The following is a 22067-nucleotide window of genomic DNA, read 5'->3' as shown; positions in this document are numbered from 1 at the left end:
CTTATTTTACACTTGCTGAAAATAGCAGATCTACAAGCTGCAACCAAGTGTAAAATGACTTATACTGGATATGTTGTCCACTAGTCCCTTCCTAACATTTTAGTCTAGTTTTTATTTGTTGTCGAAATTGTCAGTTTTTTGATTGATTGAAATATTTATTAACAGTTTGTAGAATTTACAGTACATTTTAAGCACAAACTCAATACAAAGACTGTCAACTGTGAGTGGACGACCCAATTAAGCATTACACTTAGCAGTACATTTAGTCTTAGTTTTAGTCATAATAGATAGTTTTCATTTAGTTTCCATTTAGTTTTCTTCAGTGGAAAGGGTAGTCGACGAACATTTTTCGTCTTAGTTTTAGTCGACGAAAACAACACTGCTGATAAGAACAAGAAGAGCTGCTCCGGGGCCGCCACTGTTTGTTTTAGGGATTCAGCATTCAGCACAGGGCCCTGCTGCTGCTGCTGCTGCCATGCCCATTACGTCATAGCGTATTATATGCACAAGCTTACCATTTATGGTAGAGCCAAATCCTCCCAGGATGTTGGATTGTGGAATGTGCCGCTCCCAAAAAAAGAGCTTGAATTCCTGCCCCAGTGCAGTCAGTCAGTCAGCGCTCTGCTGCCACACAGCACCGAGGAGGAACCGACGGGGCACGAGAAATATAGCAGATCTACAAGATCACAACGCTTCGCGCACTTGAGGCGTTGTGAGCTTGTACTGTAGCAGTGGTGGTGGTAAAAGTACTCAAATGTTTTACTTGAGTAAAAGTATAGATACTGCATGTACTCCGTTACAAGTAAAAGTCCCGTATTACAAATGTACTCAAGTAAAAAAGTACAAAAGTATAGCGGCATCAAAATGTACTTAAAGTACTAAAAGTGAAAGTACTCATATTGCACAATGTCCCATTTCACAATAAGTTCAAAATGTGTACACACATCTTTTGAAAATAGCCAAAAAACCCAAAATGTATATAGGGCTGGAGCGGTTAATGGATGTTTTCTAATCAAAATTACAATCTCCAAAGTAACTATAGTTTAAATTCAAATAAATGTAGTGGAGTAAAAGTACAATATTAAAAGTAAAAGAAATTGAAGTAGAAGTGAAAGTATTGGAAATTGGAAATACTCAAGTAAAGTGCAAATTCCTCAAAATTGTACTTAAGTACAGTACTTAAGTTAATGTATTTATTACTTTCCACAGCTGCATGGCTTGTAGATTGGTTATTTTCGGCGCGCGGCTGTCTTACCGACAACATATATTTCCATGCTGAATTTTGTTTTATGATGGCTATACTGAAATTAAATACCTTTGTGTGAATGCCTACACATTGAACCATGAATAGGAATTGAATACTCAGGACCGCAATGGAAACAAGCTATAGTGCTTTCTTGGGGTGAAACCCTTTTTAGCATTTGCTGTCAGTATTGGCTTAATTACTACCTTTCTGTGCTTTTGTCAAAATCATTTTGAACTCAGACACTTGCAAAACAAGTCCTTTGTGGACACTGTACACATACAGGCCGGCCTACATTTCTACAGAGGACATTGCAGAGGTCACTCTAGGACGGTGACACTTTCTTAAAGTCAAACCACATTCACTTTTCACTGAACTTTTACACGAGACTAAACAAGGCTTGAAAAATGTGAACTCAGACACGTCCTCTCTAGTCTTCACCATGCATTCATTCACACCATAGGCCCTAGAGGGGCTGTGCTCCAAAAAACAGGTTTACAAGATAAATGCCAAAGGCATCTTTTTTTTTTACCTGTGAGTCTGGCCTATATGTATGCGGTCGTACCGTTACATGTGGAATGCAGGGCGGATATTTTGTGGAAACAAATGCAATAGTCCTCTATAGTAACTTCATCATAGGATACTGTACATGTTGTGTGCCTTGATATGAAAAGGGTTGAAAACCTGCACTGGTTTAAATAGATAGATAGGATACTAACATGCCAATTGAAACTGTCATGCACTAGTAACTATTGATTTCAAATTACTGACATCTCCATCCGCTGTTTAATGGCGTGTGTGCAGATTAATATAGGGTGCATTTTGCATCCCAAAACGCAGTTTATAGTTAACAAGGGACGCAATAAAACAACGACCTCTGCATCCACGGGATGCACTACTGTACTACTGTACTGTTTTTTTATTCTAGTTTATTTTGCTAGCTTTAGTTTATAATAATCATTTCTTCTTCTGTTTTCTACATGAATAGAACCACATTATAACCATATAAAATGAAATAGGAGTTAAATGATGCAATTTGTAAAACATATGACTCCTAACGTCGTTGAAGTGGGACTGTCCCTGGGACTCATCTAAAAGATCATTAATGATGATTAATGACTTAATGTAAGTCGCTCTGGATTAAGAGCGTCTGCTAAATGCCTAAATTGTAATTGGATCATCCCTGCATCCCGGGACTCATTACATTGAAAACCTATTTACATCACTGTGTGTGTAAATAGGTTACACACACACACACACACACACACACACACACACACACACACACACACACACACACACACACACACACACACACAGTGCACACACTGTATAGAGACAAGACAGTTAACTTCAAATTGTTTATATGGTTTATTAAATATTGCATAATACCGAAATCACAGCAGTGTAGGCCTATAGCATCATCTTCATTTTAATATTGTCAATGTAACAGCACTGCAAATTGAAGCAAAAAACACAAAACCAGAACCTGTTGCAGGTTGTGCATCTCGGCAAAACTAAACAACACATTCTCATGATTAATAATCATTTATTCGAAGCATTGTGTCTCACTGTAGATACTTGTTACAGTAAAACTGACAAGTTCTTTAGTAAATGGTTCTCCCAATCACATATAGACTAGGACTATTATGGGAAAACAATCATAATATTAAATATGTCATGGATACATTTCAGTGATAAACAAAACAAACACAAAAAAATAAGGTAAATTAAAATGAGGCACAATTTTGCATCTGACATAAGGCATTACGGGCTCCATTTTCGTCACCGCTAAACCCCTTATCCCTAAACTTTTATTTGTATTTTGCAAAACATTTTTGAATAGTTAAAATGGCCAGTCTACAAGCTCACAGCCTGTCAAAGTAGACTAGGCTAGTTGAACTATTCAAAAATGTTTTTCAAAATAGTAAAAAAAAAGGGGAAAAAAAGGCAAAGAAGTTTAGGGATAAGGGGTTTAGCAGTGACGAAAATGGAGCCCTACATTTCTCACAGGTGGCAGTGTAATGGTGTATATGATAGCATCACATGTAATGGTGTATATTATAACATCACATAATGGTGTATATTATAGCATCACATGTAATGGTGTATATTATATTATAACATCACATCACACTCCCTGTGCTCAGTAACTCATGTGCTTTGCCAACATCCTCCAGGTCAATATAACTTGGTGCAACTGATAGAGAGCTCATTTTGACTTTTCCATCACTTGCAATCTGTTCTTTTATTTTACATATTTACAATCCTTATTGTGCCATGCTTGCTCAATGGTTTGCATGTCCATTCAAGATCAACGTTAGATATAATATTTTACATATTATGTATAGTATACACTCCCCCAAGAACATTCAGAAATCCATACATTCACACATCCCGGTGATGTTTTTTAGGCCGCACGTTGTCCTATATCAACTTTCTACAGTGATTTCTTAAGCCTGATTTATATGAGATTGTGCGCCGGTGTCTCGCATTGAAAATAAGCAGATCTGCAAGCTCACAACACGCTCACAACCAAGTATAAATCAGGCCTTACTGGGTTTTAGATGTAACAAAATGAGTGAGTCTATCATTAAGTCTATCTGAGATGGAGTACACCACTCTGCAAACTGCATGTGGATCTTTAGACTACCTTTGTTCTAGAAAATAAAAAAAAGAGAGAAAAGGCATAAGTACAAGCATTACTGATGATAGCCAGTCCGCTGTCGGAAGCCACGTTTACAAAAGTGGGAAATATTTTTTGTTTATGTCTACCTACGGGAGTATTGATTTCATTAACAGAGATGAAAAAGCATCAAACCTCTGCTGTGTAACAACATAGATCCTTCCCCATCCATCCTTCCTCTTCGATGTCTCCCTTTTGACTGATACCCAGTGTCCATTTAAACTCTAGACGGGCCTTTTGACTGATACCCAGTGTCCATTTAAACTCTACGGGCCCGCCTCAAAGTTATTAGTGCAGCCGCAGCCTGCGGAAACTAGGGTTCTCAACAGGCCCGAAAATTAAGATCTTACCCCCTCCCCCCCCTCTCCCAGCAGTCTGCTGTCACCCAGGCGGATGCGAGGTCGCTTCTCGCCCTCAGGCGTCTTACTGGTAAATAATTTATATATATATTTCTTTTTAAGCTACACATTTTTTACAGTAAACGTTTACCATATCAGGACATTTCAGACAGAGACAGGTAAGCTGTCAGTGACCAAAAAGTCGAATCATTTGACTTTCACATACTTTCCTGTGACAGTGGTAGTTATTGTTATATGTGGAAAGTGGGGACCCTCACATCCAGCCTCATCCATCTGATAATCCACGCACGAGAAAAAAAATATGCTAAATAATCTACTATGTGACCCAGCTGTTCTGCTTGGGATTGATTGCATTCTGATTGAGTACAACACAGGGGATGATAGCAACCATGAGGAATTTGATGAGAACAAAGGGACTACAGGTATCACCTTCCAATCTGCATTTTGTAGAGGATCTTTCCCACCATATGGTGCCTGTTATGGGATCTGATGGTGCTTGAGATGAGGGAGCTCTCTGTTCTGTTCTGTTCAGATTGGGGAGCTCTGTTCTGTTCTGTTCTGTTCTGTTCTGTTCAGATGGGGGAGCTCTGTTCTGAGAGGAAGACTGCTCTGACGCTTCCATATGAGAGTTCAAAACAATCCTCCCTGAGGGACTTGCTGCAGCCCAAGGACCAACTATTGAACTTGTGACTTATTTGTCTCGCACGAATACTGAGGCAACGGTTGATGCTGTTTCATGCTCTGAATGGATCTGTTGATACAGTATCTAGCCTTTTATACTGATGTCGACTTATAATACCTTATGAGTTCATTCCAATATAACTGTATAACCTAAAGTTGTACACAATACATATGAAAATATTTAGCCATATCAGTTAGGCCTCTGACACGGTTTCTGTACACATTTACATGGCTGGAACATACAATGTTGAGAGGAAGCGCATGGTTAAAATGTCAATGTGCCCTTAAAGAATCAGTATGATTATACACTGAACATTTCACTTCAAAGACATCAATGTTTTTGTTTCATGATTGATTAATCTACAATTATCTCGCGAGGGGGAATCTCCCAAAAATGTCCAAACAGGAAGTTAAGTGCTACCACGCCTGTTCCTGTGGTTATGCTGGAGCCAGGCTAGCCTATAGGCGGCCGTGTGCCATCAGCTACCTTACAGACATCAGAGCCAGGCTAGCCTATAGGCGGCCGTGTGCCATCAGCTACCTTACAGACATCAGAGCCAGGCTAGCCTATAGGCGGCCGTGTGCCATCAGCTACCTTACAGACATCAGAGCCAGGCTAGCCTATAGGCGGCCGTGTGCCATCAGCTACCTTACAGACATCAACCGTAGCCTATAGGCGGCCGTGTGCCATCAGCTACCTTATGCTGGAGCCAGGCTAGCCTATAGGCGGCCGTGTGCCATCAGCTACCTTACAGACATCAACCATAACCACACACAGCTTAGAGTACCTCCACTTTTAAGGACGACGTATGACATCTTCTAAAAAGTTTTCTGAAAAAGCTACGTTTCTATGTCAGTCGTTCTTCGATTTTTCAAAAATAGCAGACCTACAAGCTCGTAGCGCGCCACTCGGTGGCGCGCTATGAGCTTGTAGGTCTGCTATTTTTCAATAGCTAAAGCATAACATAATGCTAACACCAAAAGGGGTTGATCCCGCCCAAAATGGGTTAAGGACGAGGTATGACATTTTAACATGTGACATTATGTTCGCTTAAACATGACATAATATGACATGACATTATGTTTGTTTTGTCCTTCTTCTTTCAATTAGGCTATACAAAAGATTGGTTTGTCTGCCTTCAGAGGTATTTACTTTGTTTTACGGCAAGTAATGCTTCGTTAATTAATTTATACTCTGCTGTCCGATGGTGTTGCAAACTTGCAATGCCGAAAATGGCCGATAATATACCAGCTCACACTGAGCTTATTGGTCGCCTGTTCTCGGTGCACAACACAGTTGTACGACAAAGTATAAATCAAAGGCTTTCATACAGTGAGCGTGTCTCAATGTTTGTTTTGTGATACTGACAGAGGGTAAAAACACAAAGCTAAATGTGATCTCCGTCATACACTATAGAATTATTGCAAAGGTTTTTTTTAATAGAAAACAAAAGCAATACTGAACTGGGAGCCGAAGCTTTTGGACTGCATTGAGTAATGTATGCCCTTATAAGGAATGAGACAATGAATACTGACAATAGAGTTCTTCAAAAACCGATAAATACTTTTCAAGGTACGATAAGGCAACCCCTCCCCCCAAAAAAACAAACCCCAAAATAAAAACAAGGAGCTCAAAATATGTTTTCTACTTCAGAGACTTATGTCTTAAGTCTTATATAATGTACATTACAGTACATTTACTTCTGGGAGGACATTGGGGTGACGCTTGGTGCCACTTTCTGAAATTTATGTTACATGTACACTTGTACAGTATATGTCCATCAAAACATTACAACTTATTGGGTAGGCTATCCTTTGGGAGAACAACGTAACTATCCATCCTCTAAGTGGCCTATCGTACTGTCATCAAATGTAGTTTTCTGTCTGCATCTGTAGCTGATAGTGAAAAAACACCCCTGGTCCTTGAAGGTAGCTGATGACAAAGAGCTTGCATCCCACATGACATCAACACACTGGCTCTTTTCAGACTGGCAGCCCAAATCCCACGTTTCTGTTTCTGGCCTATCTAGACTGGAATCTGAACAGCAAAAAAACACATGGAAATTGATTTTTGCAATTCAGATTTGAAGCAGGTGGTTTGAAATGTCATTCAAATCAAGTAAAGATATGTCCCAGTCTGGACAGTCAAGACACTCAAGTCCTTTTTCATAGCGTGTCACGAATGACAGATAGATCTGCTATGTGTTTGGCGTGTGACACCGTTGTATGACAGTATAAGTTAAGCAAACTCAACTAAGACTATATGTCATTACGTCATCATGTACAGATGGGCTATACGCAAAGTGTGGACAGCCAGTCCTAAAGATCATACTTGAGAAACCGGAATGGGATTTTGCCTGCAGTCTGAACAAAGCCGAGTACCCCCAAATCCAGCTCCGGTCAGAAGATCCACTCTTTCATCCATGTTTTGCTTATAGCTGCTGCTCCCGGCCGCACCGGTACGTGCTACGTAAACACTTGTGTACAAAGTAAATGACACTGACAAAAATTAGGCTATAATACTAGTATGTACAATGTACAATGTACTCTATACTAGTATGTACTAGTATGTACAATGTACAATGTACTCTATACTAGTATGTACTAGTATGTACAATGTACAATGTACTCTATACTAGCATGTACTAGTATGTACAATGGTTGTACATACTATAATACTAGTATATGTACAATGGTTGTATTGTAGTAATACTAGTATGTACAATGTACAATGTACTCTATACTAGCATGTACTAGTATGTACAATGTACAATGTACTCTATACTAGTATGTACTAGTATGTACAATGGTTGTACATACTATAATACTAGTATATGTACAATGGTTGTATTGTAGTAATACTAGTAATACTAGTATGTACAATGGTTGGTGAGTGATTTTGACTTAGAAATGACACTTGTGGTCAAGGTTAAAGGTATACACCATACTGATGTTTGGGCAGTGAGTCAACAGCTGTTCTCCGTCTTCGCCTCATGCACTTTGAACATACCTCACACCAAACCCGTCACCTACCCAGACAAAATGGATTCACCTGGAGGCTAAGTGACTACATTATAACCAACAGCCATGCGCAATAGTAATGACTTCCTTCCCCACGCTCCAACATCCACCCCGAGTGTTAGAAGAAGAACCATGATTACAAATCTTTATACAGTTCTTTACAAGTTCACCTCCTTCACGTAGTTTCCTGGGAACGTCCCAAACTGTTTTGTCCTCTTCGAGGTACCTGCGGAGACAAAGCAGAAATGGTAATGTGTAAGATTGTTGTCCTTACAGAAAAACATGCAAAAAAACAAAACACACAATCAACAAACACATCCCGCTATTACACATTTGGCGTTGTGGTGAAAATGCTCGCCAGTGAGGTCACACATTATAGCCTGGCTAAACGGCTGATTGGGTCTGGCTTTAGCCAGGCTAGTCACACATGCCCTGACTGACCGGGCTGGAATCCCCCTGAACATTTCCCCGTTGACCCCTCTAAACTAATGGTTCGCTTCCCCTGTGACCCCTCTACACTAATTGTTCGTTCGGCTCCACCCTGTCAACTCGTAAAAATCAGAAAGTTCCGAAAATACCACCAGGAAGTTGCAACTCGAATGGCTTGAGAAAGTAATAAATACCAGGGTAAATACTTGGTCCATGATTCACACGGTGGACAATGTTAAACAATGTGTCCATGAGACATATCCATAAAAGTGCCATTCCTTCCATTGTGTGTAAATGATTATTAATAGTGAGCCTAGCAGGTAACAAAAACAAACACCACAGTTCATGCCTGTGCTTCCACTATTCTCACATTACAAGTACATTAAGAAGTACATTATTGGATACAGTTGTGTATAGCAACAGTCCATAGATTTCATAGATACTTGTTTGACAGCACTGTTGGATTCATGTGTATTTTCAGACCTTTAACCACTTAACCGTCAGCTTGTAGATCTGCTATTTTTGGCTAAGGTTCTCCCCAGAATAGGGATGATAGGGTTCAAGTGGTTAAAGCTGCTATAGGCAATAATATGTCAATATGTCTTTCTTTTCTGGTATTCAGACAGCCAGCAATGGGTAAAACGCTTCCTCATTGGTTAGTCATTTCGACCGGGTTTTTTTTTTCTCCAATCAATGACAAAGCTTCTAGGAACATCTTTAAATGCAGGTTGTGGCCCCTAGATGTGTGAGACAAAATTGTTTTTGGTAGCGTTTTACTCATTGCTGGCTGTCTACTCTGAATACCAAAAAAGAAAGAAAAAAAAGGTCATTGAAATTGACATATTATTGCTTATATATCCTATAATCACACCAAGATGTGACTGTTTTAACCCCTGCATTAACCTGTTCCTGATGACCACCAGAATGCAAGCAGGTGGTAAATATGACTTGGTCATGTGACAATAGAGGGTATGCACTATGCGCGTGACATCATCATCAAACCAGGAAGTTATGCAGGAATGCCTACTGAGTGGCAAAAAACTACTTTCTGGCCTTGACAACCCAGACATCCACACAGAAAAGTCCTTATCTGATTGCATTAAACAACGTTAAACAAAGTTAAACTCACTTTGCATGTTGCTTTGCCCCTCGGTGTGCCATTCACTTTAAGCATGCGCATACCCTCTATTCTCCGTCTTTACGAGTTGACGAGGACCAACAGACTGCACCATATGTCTCTTTCCCACTCTTAAAATAACACTGCTCCTTTTTTTACAACCTTATCTCCACATATTTGTCCTCACTAGTGCCTACAGGTGGCTACGGATGGCTATGGTTCAAGAACGTTTCTGCGGATGACATCATCTGCGGGGACTTCAAGCTAATGGACGCGCTACTGTAGTCCTTTCTCGTCATGGAATATTAGCTTTAAAATTATTAGTCACGGTTGTTGCAGCAATAAAACAAAATGTTTGAAATCCCCACCGAACATATAGCAGATACAGTATGGTAATGTCCATGAGCATTAGTAAGGATTATGGAGATTAGGTTGGAGGGAAAAAAAAGGCATTTTCCTCTGAAATAAAGCAAAATGACAAAAAGGAAACCATTTGAACTATATTTAATGGTCCCGGTGTCACCACTAAACATGCCTACGGGCCTACGGGTACATACCAACAAACCATCCGTCATCACACTTCTCCATGACGCTGACAAGATCTCCCTCCTGCAGTTCTAGCTCATCTTCGTTCTGTGGCACGTAACTGTACAGGGCCTGAAAACTGGAGCACAGCAGCATGCAGAAACATGATCACTAACGGGGTTGAGACACAAAGTAGGAATGTATGAAATAACAACAACAACTCTAGAAAATAGAGAAATGGTTCCGCTAATATATAAAACAATGTAGGTCCATATATCAATGTCATTGGTGGACTGCTAAAGTTTCAGGATATATTGCAATAGTTTAGATTATTGTAGCGAGGCAGTGTGTGAAAAGATGTTTCCCACTGTGTTAGCACAAATAATATAATATCCGGCATCTTATTCCTTTGATTAGAAGAAGATTTGTATTATTTACTGACTCAAATGTCGCTTCAAAGCTGGTGAGTGATTTTCTTTGTTGTTGAAGTAAGTGTTATAAATAGCTCAATATTCTGATAGTAATCATTGTTAGTGTTTGTTCAGAGTACTTGTTAAGTAACAGGTGTATCTATCTATCCATCTCTTAAGTAAACAGAAAATCGATTTTCATGTCAGGATACTAATTTTATCCAATCAGGAAAGAGAACGCATAGAAAAAGAGAATACAGGATAAACAAGTGAAAGTGGAATTGATGGAACAAACAAAAACAAAAGAGCAGTATACTGGAACACCGCAAATAAATCTTACATTAAAATACAAAATAATTTGTGGGGTTCTCTGCCCTGTTAGGGTAAAATTGATAATGTATCTTCTGTTTATTAAAGAGCTGGAGAGATGGGAGACTCCTGATATTTTGACTAAAGAAAAGAGGACGTAGTACAGCTCGATGCTAGAAACTTTAATCAACCAACGTTTGGGCAGGTTTCCTTCTTCAGGGTAAATGACTCCTGATATTAACTCTGTCTCTAGTCTACAGCAACAATGATTAGAGTCTGATCAATATCGGTAGAGGGCGCCAATCCACAGGTTCATGTACTTTTTATTTGCATTGTAATCCCCATAGGGGGATTTTAGATCGCCTCATATAAGAACTGTGTTTGAAAAATAAACATGTCATCCCGGCCGTTTCACTCATATGGATATGAAGAATCAACTGACTGAGAGAAAACGCTATTGTTACTGCTACTGAATTAGTTACATTTTCGCTAGAAGCAGACTGTATCATAATATGAGTGACTGACTGTCGCAAACGACACAGAGACACCTCCCTGACAATAACGCCGAGACAGCTTGTTTATTTTTGGACCACAATGCTTATAGTAGACGATATTAAGATCACCCCATGTTATTCTCCATAGAGAAATGACTTCCGTGAACCGGGGGAAACCAGGGGATGAGCGAGTGACGTCAGGACTTTGGCGCGCTATAGGAACTTAACCAGGGATGAGCGAGTGACGTCAGGACTTTGGCGCGCTATAGGAACTTAACCAGGGGATGAGCGAGTGACGTCAGGACTTTGGCGCGCTATAGGAACTTAACCAGGGATGAGCGAGTGACGTCAGGACTTTGGCGCGCTATAGGAACTTAACCAGGGGATGAGCGAGTGACGTCAGGACTTTGGCGCGCTATAGGAACTTAAACCTTTTAAACATGGCGTGGCTCTTCAAGAGCCTGTGTTTCACAACCCACTGGACTGATTGGACTGAAGTGGTACTTTTTGTACTTTTTGAAATACTTTTATTTTAAATTTAAATTACCGGTATGTTTTTATTGTATAATTTTCTTTTGTGTGGACCCCAGGAAGACTAGCGACCACTTTGTGAAGCTATAATGGGGATCCGAATAAAGAATAATAAAGAATAAATACAGTATTTTAAGTCAAATTTGATAATGGAAGTCAATGCGGGCTCTGATTCGTTTTTGTTGTTGTTTTTTAACGATAAAGGACCACTTACTGTATACCACCTTCAACTGGAGATATGTATGTATGTATGTATATTGATATCATTACATATTAGAATGTGTGTCCTACTGCAGGGGTTTTCAACTGATTGAGAACCAGGGACCACCACCCTGACTTAGAATCAACCTGGGGACCACTGTTGTGTTGGGTTGGGGATATGGGGTAAGGGCTAAGATGAATGCTTTTGTAACACTTGCTATGCATCCCATGTGTATACATACATTCCACAGTTTCTCAACCAATTGTCCACTGACTCAGTATCATTTCCTAATAATAATGACTCAACCAGACAATCCGCTGCACTTCCCGCTCTTGAGATTCTTACTCCCTTTTTCTTTTGAATTTCTTGACCTCCAAACTTGTCAGTAAATGACGACATGGACGGTCATCATAGGTCACCGGCTCATTCAGTTCACTGTTTCTCAACTAGTGGAAAGAACATTTTTACTACTACTACTACTACTACTACAACCCTTACATTACTAAATGCATGGCCAGGGACCACATGCAATACTTCCAGGGACCACCAGTGGTCCACGGACCACCTGTTGAAAACCCCTGTCCTACTGAACTGAGCCTTTGGGTGGAGGACCTTGATCATCAGCGGCATACAAATGAATGGACTGGAAGCAGTGTTGATTTTGACAGCTAATTCTTTGATTTGAGTTTTAAGTCATATATAGTCTCTTGAATAGTTTTCATTTAGTTTTAGTCACATTTTAGTCACCTGGAGTGTTTTAGTGTTAGTCGACTAAATATAAGATTTTAGTCGATTAAATAGACCGTTGATTTTAGTCGAATAAAATATATTTTGCCGTCGTAATGGCTGATTTTACACTTGCTGAAAATAGCCGATCTACAAGCTGTTCTCAAGCGTGTAAAGTTTAAAATGACTTGTCTTTTACGTATACTGGATCTCCACTAGTCCCTTCCTAACATTTTAGTCTAGTTTTTATTTTGTCGATGAAATTGTCAGTATATTTAGTCTTAGTTTTAGTCATCGTATAGCTTTAGTTTTCATATAGTTTCCATCAGTGAAAGAAAAAAATTTCGACAAACATTTTTCGTCATAGTTCTAAGTCAGAGGTTTTCAACTGGTGGTCCGTGGACCACTGGTGGTCCGTGAAGGTATTGCATGTGGTCCCTGGCCATGCATTTAGTATGTTTTTTTATCGACCACTAGTTGGAAAACAAACTAGTTCATTAAGTGACCTGGTGATGTATGATGACGTCAGTTACTGGGAAGTCGGATGTCAAGAACTTCCACAGAAAGGGAGTTTGAATTTCAAGGAAAAGTGAACCGGATTGACTGGTTGAGTCTATTATTGTGCCCATATAATCATGCAGGTTAAGAGAACAGAGTAAGGGCAACCATGCAAAGGAATAGCTCCGGACGACTAACATATATTAAATTACTGACTGTTAAGGGCTTGATTTAATTCACCTCAAATTAACAAATTTGATATTGCTTTTAATATCCCCTCACTCAACTCAACAGTGGTCCCCAAGTGGATTATTAGTCAGCGTGGTGGTCCCTGCTTCATAATCAGTTGAAAACCCCTGTTCTAAGTGGACAGAATGAAGGTTTTCACTCACATTCCTTGGCTGAGGCGGCTGCCGGGCTCCGGGCTGCCGCTGTGGGACAGGGGTTGCTGGGAAATGATGAGAGATTGTTTACTGGGGTGGGGGGGCAGTCTGTGGACAGAGTCATGGCGGTAGGAGGAGGACGAGGGCGACAGGGTGCTGCAGTACCTGACAGAGGTCTCTGCTATGTTCATGATCTCGTTACACACCGCCTCCTAGTGGTGGCAGGCCGCCAGGACCAGAGAGCCCCCCACACAGGAAGACACACAAGCAGCCAGCAGTCGAAGAGATGGAGTTGTGGAGGAGGAGTTAGGGGGTGGGAGGAGTTAGGGGGTGGGAGGGTGGGGGAGACAGGGAGTAGGTCCAGTAAGCAGAAAAGGGAAGTGATCCGTTAAAAGGGCCAGGAGGAAAACCAGAAGAGATGGTGTTGGAGCCCACAGCGGGGGGAGGAGGAGGAGGAGGAGGAGGAGGAGGAGGAGGAGGAGGAGGAGGAGGCGTAAGCATGGAAAAGCAAGACACCAGAGTGAGTGGCACGTACAGGAAAACAATGAAATATTAGTTAACCTTGTCGTATGTATGAAGAGCATGCGTTTATCGAGGCAAAGATAGAATTAGCATAGGCAGACAGAAGTTTAAGTACATGTAATGTGTTTTACATGGAAAGGCTCTGTCAGTACGTTAGATGTGATGGATCTTTATAGCGATGGCGGGTTAAAAGAGTTAACGAGATCATGAAGTCGATATATCTTCTAATCGAAGTCCTATATAATACAACACAGGCCTATACAACAAACACAGTCCTACTGTATATACACATAACACATAATATACACCTATATACACATTGGCCCATTGTGGTGCTACACGATCTAAATAGCACCTTACCGCAAATGAGTTAGCGTTGTTGTTGTCGTGGATGTCGAACAACATGACAGGACTTCTGGAGGTCCGTCCTTGGTAGTCAGTGTCAATCTTCACCAGCTGGAACAGAGACGGGGAGAGAGAGAGAGAGAGTCGAAGGTTTTACAACCAAATAAGCCATAGGTTTAGGATTATTGGTCATTTCTTTTGCCAGAGCTGAGTGGCGTTCAAGTTGCATTTCCCATGCGGTGGTGCAGCTCTCACATGTACCAAACCACGGCTATTCCAACAATTAACGCCAACACCTGAAACCTTTGCTGTCAAACTGTAACTGTACTGCAATATACCTACGAGGGAATGATCAAGTTAACCCACATCAACCGTCTCAGAAATAAAGAACAAAGACTATCTATTCTTCAACATGCAGCCACGCATGCTGAACTAATTTGAAAATAACATTATCTGATTACACTTTTATACTATGATATGATTCAGAAGAAAATTGTGGAACCTACCTGAAAAAAAAACACAAAACCAAAACATTGTCACGTTAGTAGTGTCACACAACACCATGCAGACAACTCACAGAAAAGCCTTAAACAGTGTAAAAGAAAAGGGTTTCCTTAACGATCTGTTCATTACACACCATTCGTTTTTAGACACCGGATACAAGACAAATCCAGATTAACCCGTTTTTAGACACCGGATACAAGACAAATCCAGATTAACCCGACGACGGTTAGCTCTGTCGTCCGCACGACAGCGTGCTGCACAAAAACGCTCAGACAAGTCGGCCATTCAAAGGCACCATATTGGGCCCCGAATAGGAGCCCCTTGTCCCCAGTGTGAGCTTTGAGATGCAACACCGCACACCATGCAGACAATATACCTCTGCCGGGCTATTTCGCCATGAGCTGCCGGGGGCTTCGCGCCCGCCGCCACCCCCGTCTCTCTCCATAATCCCGTCGCCCCCGTCCCCCTTCAGCCAGCCCTCCAGCACCGGGCCCGACCCCCCGCACGTCGGGCTGGTGCTGCGGGGGGACACGTGTTGTGGCGAGGGCGGGTGCACCAGGAAGTCCTCGCCCGGTGGCGGGGTGAAGGTGAGGAAGGGCGTGGCCGAGCTGGGCCGCGGCGGGTACGGCGGGGGCAGCGGGGAGGCGGAGGGGGAGGCGCCCGGGGAGGAGGTGCAGTACGGGCTGCCACCGCCGCCGCCGTGGTGGTGGTGGTGGGGGGCGGGGCCGCCGCCCGCGGGGGGCACGGGGCTGGCGGAGAGGGAGGGCGGCAGGTACTCGCCGCAGCGGTAGGACACGGTGGGCAGCGGGGGCAGGGGGGGCGTGGGGGCGGCCGGCGGGCTGGCCCCGCCCACGGTCAGCGAGATCCATTCGCTGGAGATGGAGCGCACCTCGGGAGACACGGAGCGGCGCGGGGAGTGGGGGAGGGGCATGGGGGAGGTGGCGGTCAGACGGTTACGGTACAGCTATGGGAGCGCCGTATGGATGGGGCAGAGGAGGAGGAGGAGCGCCGTATGGATGGGGCGGAGGAGGAGGAGGAGCGCCGTATGGATGGGGCGGAGGAGGAGGAGGAGCGCCGTATGGATGGGGCGGAGGAGGAGGAGGAGGAGAAGAAGAAGGGAAACGTAAAGGGAAAAGGATGAAACAACTTATAAGGATGACGTTTAAGCAAAAACAATAAATGTGGTAAAAAAAAAAAAGGAAATGCCCGGAGGCTTCGTTTTGTGAAGCGGCACGTTGTTGCCTCGCCGCCGTATACCTGAGGAGACGCGTTGGTGCTGCGCTGAGGCGATTGGCTGACGGGAGGGTCGGGGTACTCCACGCCGTTTTTGACGCGGGGTCGTTTGTGCACCTCTATGTAGGTGACGGGGAAGATGCCCTGGCGGTTGGTGCCGGAGACTTTGCCCTCGTACCAGTTCTCATCCACTCTGCGAATCAACGTGATCCTCTCTCCCTGTGCACACAAATTAACACAAACACGCACGCACGCACGCACACACACACACACACACACACACAGCATAGTGTCAGCATAGTGCACAACCTCAGGTGATAACAATAGTGTATGTAGGGCATCAGGGGAGAAACCACTTGCATCGTGTTTCAGCAGCATAAATCAACGTTGCCTTTGTGTGTACAGTACAGTATGTGACTGTGTGGTGTCTGAAAGGGTGGAAATGTAACATGAGGCAAGGTGTTACTGTAAAAATAGCATGCATGCTCAGCAACACTTCCCTTCACTGGATGGATAAATAAGGATAGCTTTGAACGAGAAAAATGGGGAGCTGGGGGGGGGGGGGGGGGGGAAATGGCATGATTCTGAATTCAAGCGTTAATCTGTTGGATTTTGCAAACGACTGTGATGGGTTTTCCCCACCGCATTTAACCCATTCTGACCGGGCACCCATTTTGGTGTCAGCATCATGTTATGCTTTAGCTATTTAAAAATAGCAGATCTATAAGCTCATATCGCGCCACCGAGTGGCGCGATACGAGCTTGTAGGTCTGCTATTTTTGAAAAATCGAAGAGCGACTGACATTTTTAGAATCTGATCTCAGGTCAGAATGGGTTCATCAGACCAGTGTGTGTCCCAGTGGAAACCTCGTATGAATCTGATCTCAGGTCAGAATGGGTTAAATGCCACATGACGCCTTTGGACGCCTCCCCCTGGTGGCCAAGAGTGCCAATGGCGCCTTTGGACGCCTTTTTGAAGAAAGGCGTGTGCAGGTGATGATATGCACATTACATGCACAATAGAATTACATTTTCTTTATTTTCTTTATAATGGGCTTCGGTGGCAACGAGGGCCAAAACTGGTGTCCACCAGGTGGCACTGAATGAGTTTTAAGGGGTCGTGACATTAAAAATAATACGTTTTTGTAAAAAAAAAGCTGAACTTTTAACATTCAGTAGATTTTCTGTGGTCTGGGGTTTTCTGGCTCAAACAAGCGCTCCGATTTCCCTGGGTACTGTGAGGTCACAAATCCCATATTATATGACATAACAATTTGCCAGCACTGTTGAGGGATTTTGCCTGCTTTCATTGCAGCTCAAAAGGCTTCAGAATGCACCGAGAAAACCCCAGACCACAGAAGGGGAAAAAAGTCCACTGAATGTTCAAAGTTCTGGGTTGTGTGGCTGTAATTAAGGCCATAAAACCTAAAATAAAAAATAAAAAATAAAGTAAAATGGCTGCCATGTGACTATTATTATGGCCAATATTCCATACCTTCCTGAAGGACATTTCAACCACCGTGTCCCCAGTGAAGTTGAAACGTGCCAAGGCTTCTCCGTACTCCAGAACCTGGACTGGCACACATTTCTTTGGCTGGGCCTTCTCTGTGGGGGGGAGGAGCTGCAGGATAGACACGTACAACAGTGTGTGAGAAACAGTGCAAAGTACTCACATTTATCTTCTTTTTTTTTTGTACTTAAGCAAAACATATCAATACTGCAATGCAGAACTACTCCGTTACAAGTAAAAGTCCGGAATTCAAATGTACAAAAAAAGTACAAAAGTATTGGTATCAGTTATGCATAATGTCCCATTTCAAGTTTTCACATGTTTAAACATCATTTGAAAATAGCAGATCTACAAGCTCACAATGCGCCGAAATTTATATAGGGCTGAAGTAGTTACTGTATGTAAAAAGTAAAAGTAAAAGTAAAACTTTTGGACCTGAAATGTAGTGGAGTAGAAGTAAAATTGGAAAGTTAAGTCCAAATACCGGTAAGTACAGTACTTGAGTAAATGTATTTAGTTACTTTCCACCAACGGTGAGAGAACACGCCGGGCTTATTGCTCCTACTTCACACTCAGGCGTAAAACAACAAAATGGCTGCCATGTGGTCAATATATGTGGTCTATATAAATGCACCATTTACCATTTATTTACCAATATGACATCCACTTTACAGCGTCTATTCAGACTCACAGCTATTGAACTGCATGTAGAAAGTAAATTGGCTCATTGTGAAAGGGTAATACAGTTGCACTGCTTCAGTGGCAATGTGTCTTGTATACTTGCTATTCTGTCTAGGTTCATTCAATTCAATTCAATCTTTATTACAGACTCATGGTCCAGATCACATACAGAGGAACAAAAGACAGTAAATAATAAAACAAATTAGAAATAGAAAAATTAAAATATACATATATACGTATACATACATAGACAGTGCATATGCTCACAGCCAAGACAAATTAAGTCTGCCTACCTCGACGTAACTTCTTGGGAAGATTCCAACTCTGCCATGATGCTCCCCTTCGTACCAGTTCTGATCGACCTGTCGGACGATGTACACGATGTCTCCCTTTTGGAACGGCAACTCCCTGACAAAACACCACACACACACATTAAACTAATGTACACGATGTCTCCCTTTTGGAACGGCAACTCCCTGACAAAACACCACACACACACACACACACACACACACACATTAAACAAATGAATACAATTGAAAAACAAACGACACAAAAATAATTTGGCCTAGTCTAGTCTGGCTCAGATGTTGTTACAGCAGGCGTTCCCAAACCTTTGACCAAACTGTGACCAAATTAAATATTTGACCTGGGACCCAAACTAGTGAAAACAGGAGATCTACAAAGCTTGGCTATTTTGAGTACTTCTTAAATAGTTGTTCTAAATGTATGGAATTTCTGAAATATTTCTTTCATTGCTTCATGACATTACTGGGAAAAAAATCATTGGATTTTGTTATTAATTCATTTTTTGGGGGGGATGTTTTTTGAAAATGTTTTAAAATAATAATAATTAAAAACCAAATGTAGGAGACTAAAGGGACCCGTGACAATGCGTCCGCGACCCACAGTTTGGGGAACAGTGTTGTTACAGTGTGTTGAACATGATGAAATGTGAATGCTTATATTTTCTCCCACAGAATAATTATGTCATGCATGTTGTTGACAAACTAACACGCCAGAGTGACTTCCACCTACTTTAGAGTCTCAGCTCTGAAGTCGAAGCGAGCCAGGGCTGGAGTCCTCTGAGTGAACACAAAGCACAGCACGGTTAGAAGAGAAGAACACTATTCATTATTATTATTATTATTATTATAACAAGGGCCACCAGGTGGCACAGTCGGCAGTGCTGTCGCCTCACAGCTGGAAGGTCCTGGGTTCGACGCTGTGGGCGCTGGGGGGCGTGTTCCCTCCTCCGCGTCATCAGTGCCCATACCCGAGGCGGGGTTGACGAATAGGAGTTTGCATGTTCTCCCCGTGTCCCCTAGAGTAGGTACAGTAACAGTACCCTACCCTCACAAAAACGTGCAGTCACACATTCAAGGCCATTCATAACCTCGCCCCCCCATACCTGTCTGACCTTGTCCACGTCAACATCCCCACCCGGTCTCTCAGGTCTGCCTCCTCCACCCTCACCCTGAAAGTCCTCCCAGCCCGTCTCTGTCTCCACCATGGGCTCAAGAGCCTTCAGCCGCTCTGCCCCTCACCTCTGGAACTCCCTCCCCCCTGACATCAGAAACATGGACTCTATCACCATATTTCAAACTCACCTCAAAACCCACCTGTTTAGGCAGGCCTATATATGACTCTGTGTGACCTCTGTGTCTTCTGCTGCAAGCTGTGCCCTAGTTTTTTTCTTTCTGCTTTTAACTGTGTTCTTGTACTGTTTTTTAACCTGTACGGCGACCTTGAGTGCCCTGAAAGGCGCCTTATAAATAAAATGTAATATTATTATTATTATTAGTCTCTAAACTACCTCCCCCTGGCCAGTCGGGGCGCCAGGGGCCACCACAATTGAACATATACTGTACCCTTAATTAAAATGATACCCTTGATCATGTTAAGAAGAGCAACGGGAAAAAATCACACGTCACGTTACAGGGCTGCCAAGAGAGAGCAGGCAGACAGCGTAGTAAAACAGTTCACCTGGAGGTAACGCGGCCATGCCGTTCACCTGGAGGTAACGCCATGCCGCGGCGCTATGACCACTCACTTGGACACAGGATCTCAAAATAGAGAGTGAAATATTCACAGTGAGAAAATGGCACACTGTGTCCGTGGAGTGCACATATTCTGTGATGAACTCAAGCTGATATATTACTCTGACCCTTTTGGTTCCACAACACAGCAGAGGAGGCCATCTGTGAACACAGACACCCCACTGACGCACCCCCCCCCCAGCCAGGCACCAACTGACATAGCATCTGCTACGTTATTTTTCCTTTAACCACGTTCAACCTGACTGGCCTCCCTATTTTGGGCATTTCATTATAGAGCGAAAAGTTTCCAAATTATTCAAACATTTTCTAAATTATCAGCTATTTTCACTAACTGTGAAAAAATCATGTTGTATAATTTAGAAGTATATAAGGCTTTATAATAGCCTACTGTATGTATACAGTATATGGTATGTATGTACAGTATGTATGTAGCCTATGTATATGGCATAGATGCCAAATATTTGCCATTAAGTATTTAGTATTATATCCGACATTATAGGCATCATACAATTTAGAAATGTTTAAGTATAGCAAAAATAAATATCAGATCTGTTGTAACCTTCGCGTCACCAGGTTTTCCACCTCGGAGGAAAAAGCCTGGTCTGTGTTACTAAATTGTCGTGTGAACCGGTCTGGAGCGGATGATATCGTTACGTCATGTTGTAGCCAAGAGGAAAATTAGCAAGAGAGGCCAACTTGGCTTTACTTCCCGTATCTGCGTGAGGTGGGTGGTAACAAGCAAACCATGCCTACTATATTTAAGAGACCATTTGTAGGCTTTTGTGTTCCATTTCGCCTATAGTGGCTCCAATGAAGTTGGCCCATCTTCATAAATAGACCATCTTTGGTTGTATATAATCATTGTTTTGTAGTCATCAGGCAGGAACAAACAACAGGCAGGAACTTCCTTTTCCCTCAAACCAGAAGAATAACAATAAAAGCTCTCGTAGCCTGTGGCTTTTATTGAGAACATTTTGAGGGAAAAGGCAGTTCCGATTGATTGTTCACTGCCTGACGACTACGAAACCATACTACAACATGACGTAGCGATATCATCCTGATGACTACAAAACAATACTACAACATGACGTAGCGATATCATCCTGATGACTACAAAACCATACTACAACATGACGTAGCGATATCATCCTGATGACTACAAAACCATACTACAACATGACGTAGCGATATCATCCTGATGACTACAAAACCATACTACAACATGACGTAGCGATATCATAATGATGACTACAAAACAATACTACAACATGACGTAGCGATATCATCCTGATGACTACAAAACCATACTACAACATGACGTAGCGATATCATCCTGTCGACTACAAAACAATACTACAACATGACGTAGCGATATCATCCTGTCGACTACAAAACCATACTACAACATGACGTAGCGATATCATCCTGATGACTACAAAACAATGACTACAACATGACGTAGCGATATCATCCTGATGACTACAAAACAATGACTACAACATGGCATAGCGATATCATCCTGTCGACTACAAAACAATACTACAACATGACGTAGCGATATCATCCTGATGACTACAAAACAATACTACAACATGACG

At 42.3% G+C, this 22067-nt stretch overlaps 1 protein-coding gene and 1 long non-coding RNA gene across 2 annotated transcripts in view; both read right to left on the bottom strand.

Moving 5' to 3' along the window:
- Nucleotides 1-2595: 2595 nt before the first annotated feature.
- Nucleotides 2596-7584, bottom strand: LOC310866069. The gene is made up of 3 exons (XR_014569875.1): nucleotides 5739-7584; nucleotides 5619-5639; nucleotides 2596-5456 (listed from the first exon to the last, which is right to left on the bottom strand). It is a non-coding gene; the product is annotated as an uncharacterized lncRNA (long non-coding RNA).
- Nucleotides 7585-7628: 44 nt separating this feature from the next.
- Nucleotides 7629-22067, bottom strand: part of sorbs1 (sorbin and SH3 domain containing 1) — an 86839-nt gene continuing 72400 nt past the window's right edge. The window contains exons 19-27 of the mRNA XM_083775366.1: nucleotides 19448-19494; nucleotides 18703-18817; nucleotides 17714-17839; nucleotides 16243-16437; nucleotides 15362-15949; nucleotides 14497-14592; nucleotides 13624-13826; nucleotides 10094-10200; nucleotides 7629-8216 (exon numbers count right to left, since the gene is read on the bottom strand). Coding sequence (XP_083631492.1) covers nucleotides 8149-8216; nucleotides 10094-10200; nucleotides 13624-13826; nucleotides 14497-14592; nucleotides 15362-15949; nucleotides 16243-16437; nucleotides 17714-17839; nucleotides 18703-18817; nucleotides 19448-19494 — 1545 coding nt within the window. The 3' untranslated portion in view covers nucleotides 7629-8148. The remainder of the gene's footprint in view (nucleotides 8217-10093; nucleotides 10201-13623; nucleotides 13827-14496; nucleotides 14593-15361; nucleotides 15950-16242; nucleotides 16438-17713; nucleotides 17840-18702; nucleotides 18818-19447; nucleotides 19495-22067) is intronic.

Source organism: Protomyctophum parallelum (assembly GCF_964188405.1).
Source record: "Protomyctophum parallelum genome assembly, chromosome: 10".
NCBI lineage: Eukaryota > Metazoa > Chordata > Actinopteri > Myctophiformes > Myctophidae > Protomyctophum > Protomyctophum parallelum.
Note: the sequence above shows the minus strand (reverse complement) of the source record. Positions and strands in the feature narration are given on the sequence as shown.